Source organism: Heteronotia binoei, chromosome 5 (assembly GCF_032191835.1).
Source record: "Heteronotia binoei isolate CCM8104 ecotype False Entrance Well chromosome 5, APGP_CSIRO_Hbin_v1, whole genome shotgun sequence".
NCBI lineage: Eukaryota > Metazoa > Chordata > Lepidosauria > Squamata > Gekkonidae > Heteronotia > Heteronotia binoei.
In genome coordinates, this window is record NC_083227.1 from 6825205 (window position 1) to 6838176 (window position 12972).

Consider the following 12972-nt stretch of genomic DNA (forward strand, 5'->3'; position numbering starts at 1 on the left):
CACATTCTGAACTGTGGCACTTTAATTTATACTTGATAAATTTTAATTGTTATGTAACTTAATCTTAATTGTTTTAATGTATTGATGGATTTTAGTGTAATCATGGTGTAAACCATGTCATGTGAGCCGCCCTGAGCCCGCTTCAGCGGGGGAGGGCGGGATATAAGAATAAATTTTTTATTATTATTATTATTATTATTATTATTATTATTATTATTATTATTATTATTATTATTATTATTATATACATAACACACCCTTCCCTCTGGATAGAATCCCATTTGCTCTGCCTGTGATCTGGAAATGATCCTGTCAAGAATGAAAGCCTGGGTCCCCCATGGTCACTTCTCTTTGTACTTGAGCGACACCCGACTCACTGGCTTCCCACAAGTAAAACAGACCCCTTTTAAAAATAAAGTATATTGATAATTAGAAAATAAGACATCACAAAACAGCACAGTTTATGAAGCTCACCAACAGTAAAACAAAAAAAAGTTAACTATCTAAGATAGGACGCACCTAAACGGCACTCCTTGTTGCAGCATCAGTATTGCAACTGGAGCCTCAGGTACTCCAGAGAGATGTATTCTTCATGATGCAGCAAGGAAACATCCAGGTGTACTAGCATCCCGGGAGCATAAAGTTAGCCTGGCTTCCCTCTCATCCATGCCCATATTATAGTTTCTGCCTCTCTAGGATCAGGTGGTATGAATGACCCAATCAAAGGTCTTGCTGGATGGAATTTTCCAGAAACTGTCAGCAGCATCCGCAGGGCCGGCTCCCCCACTAGGCAAACTGTGCAGTTGCCTAGGGCGCCAGAAGGGCGAGGGCGGCAAATTCGGCATCCCCCCCCTCCCCCAAGGCAAAGGCCTACATTGCCCCCCGCCTTTTCCTCCCTTCCTTTCCTACCCCATGTCAATTTCAATGCCTCTCCCATTCAGGAAGTGGAGAGGGGAGGAGTCAGCGGCAGTGGGGCTGCCCTTTCAGGACGCTCGTCCTGACAGATTGTGAGCATGACCCTGTCGTGTGTTTTTTTCTGCTGATCAAGTGATCGGCAGAGGGAGGGCTTTATATAGCCGTAACGTGGCGCTAGAGCCAGTTCCGGCATTGAAATCGACATGAGGTGGGGAACAGAGGGAAGAGAAGGAGTCTCAGCAGGGAAGGGGGACAAGGAGCTGTGGGGGAGTGCTGTGGGGGGGGTGCTGTGGGGGAGGGCGCCAGGCAGCGAGTCTGCCTTGGGAGCCATGGGGCATCGGGCCACCCCTGAGCATCCTCATCCCCTCACCCTCCTGTTTGCAGAACAAGATAAAGGTTCTCACGATTAGCCAACGACCACATTCTGGGATCTGGCCTTGAAAGAAATGATGATGTTAACTGCAGGGAGGCTCAAATTGTGAACACCCACAAATCACACCAGACCCCGTCACAATGCCTGTAACCCTTGGGGGAACTAGGATTCTATGCCATTCTGCATATACTGGTTCAGATTCTGGGCTTTGATCCGGACTGTGGTGCTGACCTTCCAGAAGAATTTTTAGTCTTTAATTTCTTTCCTTCCCCATGTAAGACTGATGGCTTTCTCTCTCTCTGTCTCCCTCTCTCTCTGCAAGAGAAGCCAAAAGTATAACAGAAACTGGCGGAGAAAGAGAACAGCCTTGCATTCGAAGACAGATTGCAGGGTTCTTCTAGAGCGGCATTTCCCAACAGCAGGGTTGGGACCTGGCACTGGACCACAGCGGCCTCAGTGCCAGGTCGCGGGGCCACCGGTGGTCTGCCATCCTTCCCCACGCCTCCTCCCCGCAGCATTGTGCTCCCCTCATGACTCCTCCCTTCCGCCCTCACCCCTCAGCTCAGTTTCAGGCTGATTAAGGCGCATCTTCCCTCCCGCCGACGGGGAAAACGGATTGAACTCTCACTCAGTGCAGAAGCAGGTCAAACGAACATCCGAAAAGGCTGCTGTTGCTGTTCCCTCTCCCATGCTTCCTTCCCATCCAGGAAGTGCGGGGGAGGGAGCAGCAGTGGTGGCCTTTTTGGACATACGTTCAACCTGCTGACAGCCTGCACCCGCGCTGAGTGAGAGCTCAGTATTGTTTCCTCGCCTTGCCGGAGGGAGGGGCGCCTTAACCAGGGAGGGAGGAGGCAGGGGGGCGGGAACTAGGCCTGGCTTCCCTTGGCCAGCTGAGGTCAGGGGACTCAGCCCTGCTTGTGCCACGAGAGTCAGCAGTTTAAAAGGTGAGTTACTCCCATCCCGTTTCTTTCCATTTTTATTTTTCTCTTTCTTTCTTCCTTTTGTCCCTCCTTTCTTTCACTCCTTCCCTCCCTTTCTCTTTCTTTTTTTCTCTGTTTCCAACTCTCTCCCCTTCCCTCCCTGTCCTTCCTTCCTTCCTTCCTTCCTTCCTTCCTTCCTTCCTTCCTTCCTTCCATCCTCCCTCCCTCCCTCTTTCTTTCTTTCTTTCTTTCTTTCTTTCTTTCTTTCTTTCTTTCTTTCTTTCTTTCTTTCTTTCTTTCTTTCTTTCTTTCTTCCTTCCTTCCTTCCTTCCTTCCTTCCTTCCTTCCTTCCTTTCTCTCTTTCTCTCTTTCTCTCTTTCTCTCTTTCTCTCTTTCTTTCTCTCTTTCTTTCTTTCTCTCTTTCTCTCTTTCTCTCTTTCTCTCTTCCTCCCTTTCTTTCTCCCTTTCTTTCTCCCTTTCATTCTCCCTTTCATTCTCCCTTTCATTCTCCCTTTCATTCTCCCTTTCATTCTCCCTTCCTTTTTTCCTTCCTTTCTCCCTTCCTTTCTCCCTTCCTTTCTTTCTCTCTCCCATTCTCTCTCTTTCTCTCTCTCTGTTTCTCTCTTTTTCTCTGTTTCTCTCTGTTTCTCTTTCTCTCTCTCTCCCCTCTCTCCTTCCCCCCCCCCTCGCCATTTCATGTTTTCCCAAGCTGAGAGCATTTTATATTTTTAGTTTTCTCCTGTGTGATCCTTGTGTTTTTTCTTGATGTTATTTTTAAAAAATCGCATTCCAAAATCCCACTATTCTCCTACTTTTCCTAAACAAAACATTGCAGTAGTTTTAGGCTTATTTGTACATGATTTCTTGTCTCCCGCCTCCACCCTCAAAGTCTCCTGGCTCCACTCCCAAATTTTAGTGCGCCATGAAGGAGAAGTGTCAAAATAACACAGCGGGAAAAAGTTTGGGAAACCCTGTTCCAGAGGCTTCCAAGAGCATATTTCCTTCCCAAATGAGTTGGTTCAGAGTGAGTGACCTTCACTCTTATGTCAAGAGAACAGGACAGAAATAACCATATGAGATTCCTGATTCCCTTCTGAGCCACATTTGGTCTGGAACAATCATAGAGGGCGGTGGGTAAGGAGGGAGGGAGGCCTTAATCTGGAGGCTCAGAAGCTCCTTCTGGGCAAGAGTTCAGCTGAAGTTCTTCATGGGTGGGGGAGGTATCCTTAAATACCAGATATTCTTGGGGGGAGGTGGGGGGGTGGCTGAGATCAGTCCAGCTGGATGAAGCCAAAGGGCCATCAGTTCTTTCCTCCTGCAGTCCCATAGATGCCTTTAGATCTTACCAGCCTTCCCAAGTGCTAACAGTTTCTCTCTCTTTATTCCAGCAGAGGATGATCAGAGGAATGAGGAGGGTGAGAAACTTCATCAGGAAATGCCGGATAAAGTTAAAAATCAAGACTTGAACGAAAATGTTAGGAATCCAATCCGAGTGAAGAGAAAGAAAGGTGGCTGTATGGCTGAGAAGCGTGAGGGAAGACAGTGGAATATACATTTTCCAAAGCACAGGAAAATGAAAGCAAGCAAATCCATTCAGTGCAGAAAGTATTTCAGAAATAGATCACAGCTTCTTGTGTATCAAAGAATAAAGAGACAACGGAAACCTGAATACTTAAAGACCAGAAATACATTCAGTCTCAGTAGTAATATTCAACAGCATCAGAAAGCCCACACAGGGGAGAAACCTTTTGAGTGCTCAGAATGTGGAAAGAGATTCATATGGAGACACAGTCTTAAAGAGCATCAGAGAACCCACAAAGGGGAGAAGCCATTTGAATGCTCAGAGTGTGGAAAAAAATTCAGTAGGAGTGACAGTCTTCAACAGCATCAGAGAACCCACACAGGGGAGAAGCCTTTTGAATGCTCAGAGTGTGGAAAGAGATTCAGTCGGAGTGACAGTCTTCAACAACATCAGAGAACCCACACTGGGGAAAAGCCTTTTGAATGCTCAGAATGTGGAAAGAGATTCAGTCAGAGTAGCAATCTTCAAGAGCATCAGAGAACCCACACAGGAGAGAAGCCTTTTGAATGCTCAGAATGTGGAAAGAAATTCAGTTGGAGTGGCAGTCTTCGACAGCATCAGAGAACCCACACTGGGGAAAAGCCTTTTGAATGCTCAGGGTGTGGGAAGAGATTCACACATAGTGGCAGTCTCCAAAAGCATCAGAGAACTCACACAGGGGAGATGCCTTTTGAATGCTTTCAGTGTGGAAAGAGATTCAGTCGGAGTGGCGGTCTTCAAAGGCATCAGAGAACCCACACAGGGAAGAAGCCTTTTGAATGCTTGGAGTGTGGGAAGAGATTTAGTACGAGTTGCAATCTTCAAAGGCATCAGAGAACCCACACAGGGGAGAAGCCTTTTGAATGCTCAGTGTGTGGAAAGAGATTCATGTGGAGTGGCAATCTTCAATATCATGAGAGAACCCACACAGGGGAGAAGCCTTTTGAATGCTTGGAGTGTGGAAAGAGATTTAGTACGAGTTGCAATCTTCAAAGGCATCAGAGAACCCACACAGGGGAGAAGCCTTTTGAATGCTTGGAGTGTGGAAAGAGATTCAGTCAGAGTGGCAGTCTTCAAAAGCATAGGAGAATCCACACAGAGGGGAAGCCTAATCAGTGCTCAGTGTGTGGAAAGAGATTCATGTGGAGTGGGAGTCTTGAGCATCATCAGAGAACCCACACAGAGGAGAAACATTGTGAATGATCAAAGTGTGGAAAGAGACACAAGGGATAACCTTTTGAATCCTCAGAGTTTGTCCATGGCTCGCCGCACTTGGACTGGGAAATGGCCCTAAGGGAGGGACACCATCCCCATGAATGAGACCACTCTCCCCCCAACACATACATTGAACTTCCTGAAGAGCTGTTGGCCCATCAGCCTCCTTTAATGCAGTGGCAGCTGTTCTCCCATGTAGCCTGATGAGGGTAAGGGGAGCAGTCAATGGGACGTGCCCCAGAAGAAGCAAGGACGACTACTGCATTGGTGAATCCAGAGGGTAGAAACCTTTTGAGTGCTCGGAGTGTGAGAGAAGATTCATTTAGAGTGGCACTCTTCAGCTGAATCAGTGATCCCACACATGGGGAGGAAATGTTGAAAAGAGATTCTGAACGTGTGACAATTTTCTAAAGCGTATATGAGGTCGTATAGGGGAGAAACCTTTTGAATTCTCAGACTGTGGAAAGAGACGCTGTTGCAGAAGCACTCTTCGATGGCAACTGAGAACCCACACAGCGAAGACACAATTTTAATGTTGGGAGCTCTGAAGGAGATTCAGTCAGAGCTGCATCAAGAAACCCACACAAGGAGGATCCATGTAAGTGCTTAGCCCATAAAAAGAGCTTTCCCCCTTTTTCACACCTAAAAGACAACCAGAGACCATAAAAAGTATTGAAAAGGTCCCAGCTGCTTTAAAGGGCTGTAATGTAAGTAAAGGTTCAAGCATCAAGTTGTTACCAACCCCTGGGGTGATGTCAGCTCATGATGTTTTCTTTACAGACTTTTTACGGGGTGGTTTGCCATTGCCTTCCCCAGTCATCTACACTTTATCCCTAGCAAGCTGGGTACTCGTTTTACTGACCTCAGAAGGATGGAAGGCTTGAGTCCACTACCTGACCCCAGGTTCTGCTGGGATCGAACTCGTGCCATGAGCAGAGCTTGGACTGCAGTGTATCCAGAAAAGGTGCCAACTGCTTTAAAAGGCTTGACTCTACAGAAGAAACCTTATCCTTTGGGTTCCAATGGGAAATGTTTGTTCATAGAATCATAGAGTTGGAAAGGTTGGATCTAGTCCAACCCCCTTCACATTGCAGGAAACCTTCAAATACCTACCCCAAATTCACAGGATCTTCATTGCTGTCAGATGGCCACCTAGCCTCTGTTTAGAAACCTCCGAGGAAGTAGAGCCCACCACCTCCCGAGGAAGCCTGTTCTACTGAGGAATCGCTCTAACGGTCAGGAAGTTCTTTCTAATGTTGAGCCAGAAACTCTTTTGATTTAATTTCAAGCCATTAGTTCTGGTCCTACCCTCAGGGGGTACAGAAAAAAATTCCACCCCATCCTCTATATTGCAGCCCTTCAAATACTTGGTGATCCTATCACCTCTCAGCTGCCTCCTCTCCAGACTAAACATCCCCAGCTGCTTCAACCTTTCCTCATAGGACTTGGTCTCCAGACCCCTCACCATCTTCGTCGCCCTCCTCTGGACCCGTTCCAGCTTGTCTATATCCTTAAAATGTGGTGCCCCAAACTGAAAACAATACTCCAGGTGAGGTCTTACCAGAGCAGAATAAGGCAATACCATCACATCACGTGATCTGGACACTATACCTCTGTTGATACAGCCCAACATTGCATTTGCCTTTTTAGCCGCCGCAACACACTGTCGACTCATGTTCAGCGTATGATCCACTAAGACCCCTAGATCCTTTTCAGAAATACTACAAGTCTCCCCCATCCTATAACTATGTATGGGATTTTTCCTACCTAAATGCAGAACTTTACGTTTATCCCTGTTAAAATTCATTTTATTGGTTTTAGCCCAGTTTTCCAGCCTGTCAGGGTCATCCTGTATCATGTTTCTGTCTTCTACTGTATTTGCAACCCCTCCCATTTTAGTATCATTGGCAAATTTAATAAGCATTCCCTTTGTTCCTTCATCCAAATCATTTATAAAGATGTTATTGTAAGCTGCCTAACAAATAAATGTTATAAGTGCTCGGACTGGAAAGAGCATTAGCCATGTTCAAAATAATAAAAAAAAAAGATCCCAGAGAAGAAAATAAGGATGGGCAATGTGATCTCCCAGTCTGAAAATCAGCTAATCTCTCTTCTAGAATCAGAGAGTCCACCGAAGATAGGAACCTTCTCAATGCTCTGCGTGTGGGAAGAGCCTGAGGCACAAGTCTAGCTCTCGTGTTCCTCAGAGAACCCAAAAAAGGGTGAAACTTTCTTAAAGCTGTTTCTAAGGTTCCTTCAAAGGACCTGGTGTTGTTGGTTCTGAAAGGCTGAGAATGTGGTTACACCAAGGAGGGAGGCTGTTTTTAGTGGTCCCCCTCCTCTGTGAAACTTGCTGCTTCAGGGTATCTGCCAATCTAACTCTGACATCTTCAAATCTGGCAAAAACAGTTCCTTTCCCAGAGCCTATGAAGGAATAGAAAATGTGAGGGTAACAGACATCTCCAGCCTCTCTGCTGCTGGAGTTAATATATTGTAACCAGCCGGCATCCTTAATTCACAAACATACTCCATGAGGGAGAAGGTTTGACCGTCCACAGCAATCATCTGTGAACCAAACTGAAAACTGTGAGAGATGTTTATGAGGCAAACAGCAGCACCGACTTCTCATCACCTGACACAAAAGGAATCTTTATTCGCAGCAGGGAGGGGCCAGTTCAACAGCAGCAGACAGACTGATACTATAAAATGCATGAAGCCCCTTTTCCAACTGCAAATACTCTTCACTCTTTCTTTTCAAATTAGGCTACAGTTGGCTCCTATGATGGAGTGGACTCTATTCTGTCCTGTGGGTCCGTAGGACACAATGGACTCTAGTCTATCCTATCATCCCATAGGACAGAATGGACTGCCTTGTATCCCATGGGCCCATAGGATGACATGGACTCCAAGAAGAGAGCACTGTGGGAGAAGTGGGTTTGATTCCCCTCTCCCCCCCCCCACGTGCAGCCAGGGCCAGGCTATCTGGGGCCCTTTCTGTCAAGCCACCTGGTCCCTGGGCATAGCCTCCGCTGGGACCCATCCCTTGTCTGCACAGCAGGTGCGGTCCAAAAGAGGCTGCATGCAGGAGGCCCAGACTGGGGGAAAGACGGGTCAGCTTTGGTGCATTGAACCAAACATCTTTACAGCTGGTAGCTTTAAAATTCTGACAGGGGCTGCCGAAAGCTCTGGACAGAAGATGGCAAACAGATCTATTTAATGTGCAAACGGTGACTATAAAATCCATTCCAGCTATTTCCCAAAGAGAGTTTCTGTTAAAAGCAACATATCCGACGTCTCTTAATTAAACAAGGGAAGTCCAGCCTAGCTGGGGGGGGGGGGGGAGGAAGAGTCCAGTTCACCCCCCTTTTCTGGGGCTCGTTTCCTTTTGGGACCCACTGGGGTTGTGCTCCTGGCAGGGCCTTGCAGGAGACCTGGGAAGGAGGGGGTGGGGGAGGGGGGCTCCCATGGGATTTGTGCCTCAACTGGGACAGGATTGCCGAGTTCCAGGGAGGAGACACTGGAGAGACCCCTGTTCCGTGAATATAGTAATAATCAGTAACACCCAATATTTATGAACATTCGGAAAGTTAAAAGCACTAAGCACCTATTCACATAGAATCGTATAAACGCTTACAAAAACATAGCAAAGATAAGATGAAACAACGCAAGATGCATGAGTAACGATGAGGCTCCACCAATGATGAAAAATCCCAGTAAATGGTGGACTCTCATGGTGACTCATGCATCTCGCATTGTCTCATCTTATCTTTGCTATGTTTTTGTAAGCGTTTATGCGATTCTATGCGAATACATGCTTAGTGCTTTGAACTGTCTATATATTTTGAGGATTGATTAGTAAGCAAATTAGTTTTTCTGCATTAAGCTTTTGGAACTTTCCAAATGTGCATGAATATTGAGTGTCACTAACTGATTATGATATTACCTGAACACAGGTCTCTCCAGTGTCTCAGCCTTATGCGTTCCTCCCGTTTGCTTTGCAACTTCCAGGGAGGGCCTGGAGATCTTCTGGAATAACAATGCTGCTCTCCAGAGACCACAGAGATCAGCCCCCCTGGGGGAAAGGGCGACTGCTGAGGGGGGGGGACTCTGTAGCATTAAACCCCAATTGATCCCATCGTGTCCGCAAACCGCCGCCCCTCCGTCTCCAGGCGTTTCCCAACGTGGAGTTGGCAACCGCAGCAGAGGGAGTGAAGGGCCCTGAAGATGGAGGTGGGGGGGAGAAAATGGTTCAGGTTTGCCAACTGCCTGGAGGAAGGGCTGAATTCGAACTTGACTCACCCTGGGCCAGCCTTCCCTCTGGGACTGGTCTGCCTTGCAGGGTGGGTGGGTGGTGGACAGGAGGGAGAAGGGACTTGGGCGGAGCTCCTGGAATATGGGCGGAGCGGAAATGGCTAAATCTGAGTTGGGGAATTTCCAAGCAGGGGAGGATTCTCCAGGAGACATACTGCCTTAGAGGGAAAGCCCGCCCCCCCCCCCCCAAGGCAGCCATCTTCTCCAGAGGATCTGCACTTTGAAGTTTGGGAATGAATTGTAATCTGGAGAGATCCCCAGGCCCCACTGGGAGGTTGGCCAGCCCAGCAGAGACCCTGCGGGAGGAGAACCCCCCTTCCTCCAGCCTGGTGTCCCTTGGGAGGGATAATCCAGGGCGGGGGTCCTTCGCCTTCAGCCCCCTGGCTACCCCCCACCAGCTCTGCAACCCTGATCCCTTCGTAGTTCAGCCTGCTATGAGCTTTTGGGGGTCTTCCCACTTTGAAGCCGAAAGCATTCTGGCAGTAGGATTAGCTTGGGCTGAAAGAAATTGGTTGTGTTCCCTAACCCAAGAACTCAGCATTTCCCTGGACTTGCAAGGAAGGGCCAGGAGACCCAGAGCGGTTTTCTCTCCAGGGGGGCAACAGAAATGCCAAATGGCCTATTCCAAGAAGAGCCTGGTGCCCTCATCACTACACCGCCCCCTTTTCTCCCCCCCAAGCCCCATTGAGTTTGATGGTCTTTATTTCTGGAGGGGGAGGACTCAGGAGGGGGGGCCCAGCTGCAGCCTCCTTTCTCTGAGCAGCCCGGGACACCCGGGAGGAGCGCAACCCCCTGCAGCAGAGTTACTCCCGAGCAGCCCCATTGAGCAGCACAAGGCGTGGCTGACGTCAGCCCGGCTGAAGCGCCTCCAGGACACCTTTTCCTTCCTCTGCAGCACGGAGAGGGTTAAAAGCACTGAGATGCTTGCTAGAGAGGCCGAGCAAGGAGAGGGAGGGGCTTTTCCCTGGGAAGGGGAGGGGTTTGCATTTGCAGGGGAAGGAGGACTGGGAGGGGTGCAGAGAAGCTGCAGGAGGAGGGGAAAGCCTTGCAGCAGCCGGATCCCGGGAGGTCTCCTTGGAAGTAAGTCTTATTGGAGAGAAAAGCGTTTAGATCTTGGGAGGGAGGGAGGCGGGGAGAATTGCAAGCCCGGGCAATTCTCTGGATGAATTGGTTGTATATTCCCTGCTTCTTTTTGTTTTGGGGTTCGGGTGGGGTGAAGGTTGTGTGTTTGTGTGTACGCATTTTCCTTTTTGCACACACTGTCTGTCTCTCCCCATCCCCTCAGGAAGAAGGTTTTCTTCATAGCCCAGTGAATAAAGGCATGTTTTCATAGACAGAGGAGAAGGAGATGGAAGAGCAGGACCCAGCAGGACCTGGAACTGGCAAAGGAGCAAGGAAAGGCCCCCATCCCATCCAATCTGGAAGTGATGTTGAATTCTGGGAAAGGGCTGGGCCAGAGATCTTGGCTAAGGACACCATGACTTCAGACGGAGATTGCAGACGCTTCTGGCTGTTCCGCTACCATGAGGCTGATGGGCCCCGAGAGGTTTGCAGCCAGCTCCATGGACTTTGCAACCAGTGGCTGAAGCCAGAGAGGCACACCAAAAAACAGATCCTGGACCTGGTGATCCTGGAGCAGTTCCTGACTCTCCTGCCCCAGGAAATGCAGGGCTGGGTCAGAGGATGTGGGCCAGAGACCAGTTCCCAGGCGGTGGCCCTGGCCGAAGGTTTCCTCCTGAGTCAGGCAGAGGAGAAGAGGCAGGCAGAACAGGTGAGGGGATTCCCTCCAGGTGTGTATAATTCAAGTAATGATATCTGACCTTATATTAAAGTTTCCTTGCCAGATAATTGTGTAGAGCCTCTTCTGCTAGAGAATTTCTGACCCCTGCAGATAACTCATCAGATCTGCTGATAGGAGGGTGTATTATCTGGGAGTGGGGCAGGATCCATTCCTTGGTCTCTTTTCCATTCCATCTCTTACCCCTCTCCCTTGCTGCTGTTTCAGATGCAGGGACCACCTTTGGAGATGGAAGCTGCAATCCCTGAGGCAGAAGGGGCTTCCTTGGAGCAGGGGCAGAGGGGGCAGGCGGTGGAGCGTGCCCAAGATGCCCTCTCCTGTGGTAAGGACTCCTTGTGCCTGGGGAGCCTGTGAATGTGATGGGTAGAGAGGTCAGGTCAGGGGGGGGAATGCAGATTTCTATAGTCAACACAGAGTTAATTGGTGGCACTCAATAGCCACACACTGTGATGTCTCTAAAAGATCAGACAGACTCCTGGAGGACCATTTATCCCATAATTTTAAAAATTCATCTCTCACCTTCCTTCCTTAAAAGGTCTGCGATTTATACCCTGCCATATCGTGCAAGGCGGGCTCAGGGGAGCTTACAACATTAAAATATTACAGTAACAATAAATAAATACATCTCCAATTCAGCATGCCCCAGAGACACTCTGAAAGCTCATTCCTATGACCCTCCAGTCCCCAGATTTGATCCAGGTATGTCTGGTCCTATGGGATGGTGCTATCTCATGCTATTGCATTTCCACTCCTCACTTCCCTCCTTGTAGAGCAAACACAACTCTGACAGAAGTCTGAAATACATTGGCAGTATTTATAATTCCTAAGGCTCATAGGTCCCTGGTGCTTCTCTTCTGTCTCTCTTAGAATGTAGTATAAAGTATTTTAAAAACGAGCTGAGTGTAGATAGCAGAAGGTTTCACAACCCTGAGAATAGTGTGTGTGTGAACCAGGAAACAAACAAGCAAACACCCTCCCTCCCTCTCTTGTCTCAGGAACAGGCAGTGAAGAGATGCTGTTGAGCCGTTGTCTTTTCCAAGGTGTGGGAACAGTCGCTGCACCTCCAATCCAGGTAGGAGAGATGAGCAGGGGGGGCACAGCCTGGGTCCCTCCTCCTTTCTCAGGGGAGCTTTTGCTCCTTCTGTTTCTACAAGGAGTCCGTAAGAGAGATCCTTTGAATGCTCTTGCATGTACCCATCCCAAGCCTTATTTTCTGTACCTTCCCAGATGACTCCCTTCCTGGGTGAGATCTCTGAAGAGGAGGGAATCTTCTTTTTCTTCCAGGGTCCCTTTTCCTTGGAGGAGGTGTCCATCTCTTTCACGGAGGCAGAGTGGGCCCTTCTGGATCCAGGACAAAGAGCTCTGTACAGGGAAGTCATGCTGGAGAACTATGGGAACGTGGCCTCTCTGGGTAAGGATCTTTCCTAGGTGCCAAAGGTGCAACTTGCTGCCATTGTGAGGTGGAATGAATCCAAATATTGAATAGCAATGCATCATTTTGACCCCCTTCCCACCGCTTCGGGCGGGGCTGCAGCTCCCTGGCAGAGCATCTCCTTTGGATGCAAAAGGTCCCAGGTTCCCTCCCCAACATCTCCAATGAAGAGGATCAGGTAGGAGGTGAAATGAAAAACTCTGCCTGGGACCCTGGAGAGCCAATGCTGGACTGAGAGGATGACCAGGGGTCTGATTCAGTGTAAGGAAACTTCACTTGTTCATAGAATCATAGAATTGGAACTTCAGTGGGCCGAGGGTCTGATTCAGCCTAAGGCCACTTCATGTGTCCAGGTGGGTCTTCTTGCAGATGGGCGACTGAGGCCAGTGTTGCGGCCATCCCCCAAGCCAGAGACGGTATGTTGATTTGAGACAAAGTGGATGAGAG

The 12972-nt window shown here is 48.6% G+C and overlaps 3 protein-coding genes across 4 annotated transcripts in view; 2 read left to right on the top strand and 1 right to left on the bottom strand.

Annotated features, from left to right (window-relative positions):
* Positions 1–6672, top strand: part of LOC132570915 (paternally-expressed gene 3 protein-like) — a 234642-nt gene extending 227970 nt beyond the window's left edge. Inside the window, exons 13-14 of the mRNA XM_060237553.1 lie at positions 4055–4362; positions 6635–6672. Coding sequence (XP_060093536.1) covers positions 4055–4362; positions 6635–6672 — 346 coding nt within the window. The remainder of the gene's footprint in view (positions 1–4054; positions 4363–6634) is intronic.
* Positions 1–12972, bottom strand: part of LOC132572129 (zinc finger protein OZF-like) — a 1123325-nt gene that overhangs the window by 277421 nt on the left and 832932 nt on the right. The window lies entirely within an intron of this gene.
* LOC132572096 (zinc finger protein 436-like) overlaps positions 10272–12972 on the top strand; it is a 7154-nt gene continuing 4453 nt past the window's right edge. The window contains exons 1-5 of one of the 2 annotated variants that reach the window (XM_060238887.1): positions 10272–10375; positions 10581–11066; positions 11301–11415; positions 12089–12165; positions 12378–12504. In XM_060238887.1, the coding sequence (XP_060094870.1) occupies positions 10644–11066; positions 11301–11415; positions 12089–12165; positions 12378–12504 (742 nt within the window). In that variant the 5' untranslated portion in view covers positions 10272–10375; positions 10581–10643. The remainder of the gene's footprint in view (positions 10376–10580; positions 11067–11300; positions 11416–12088; positions 12166–12377; positions 12505–12972) is intronic. The other variant, XM_060238888.1, reaches the window with a different exon arrangement.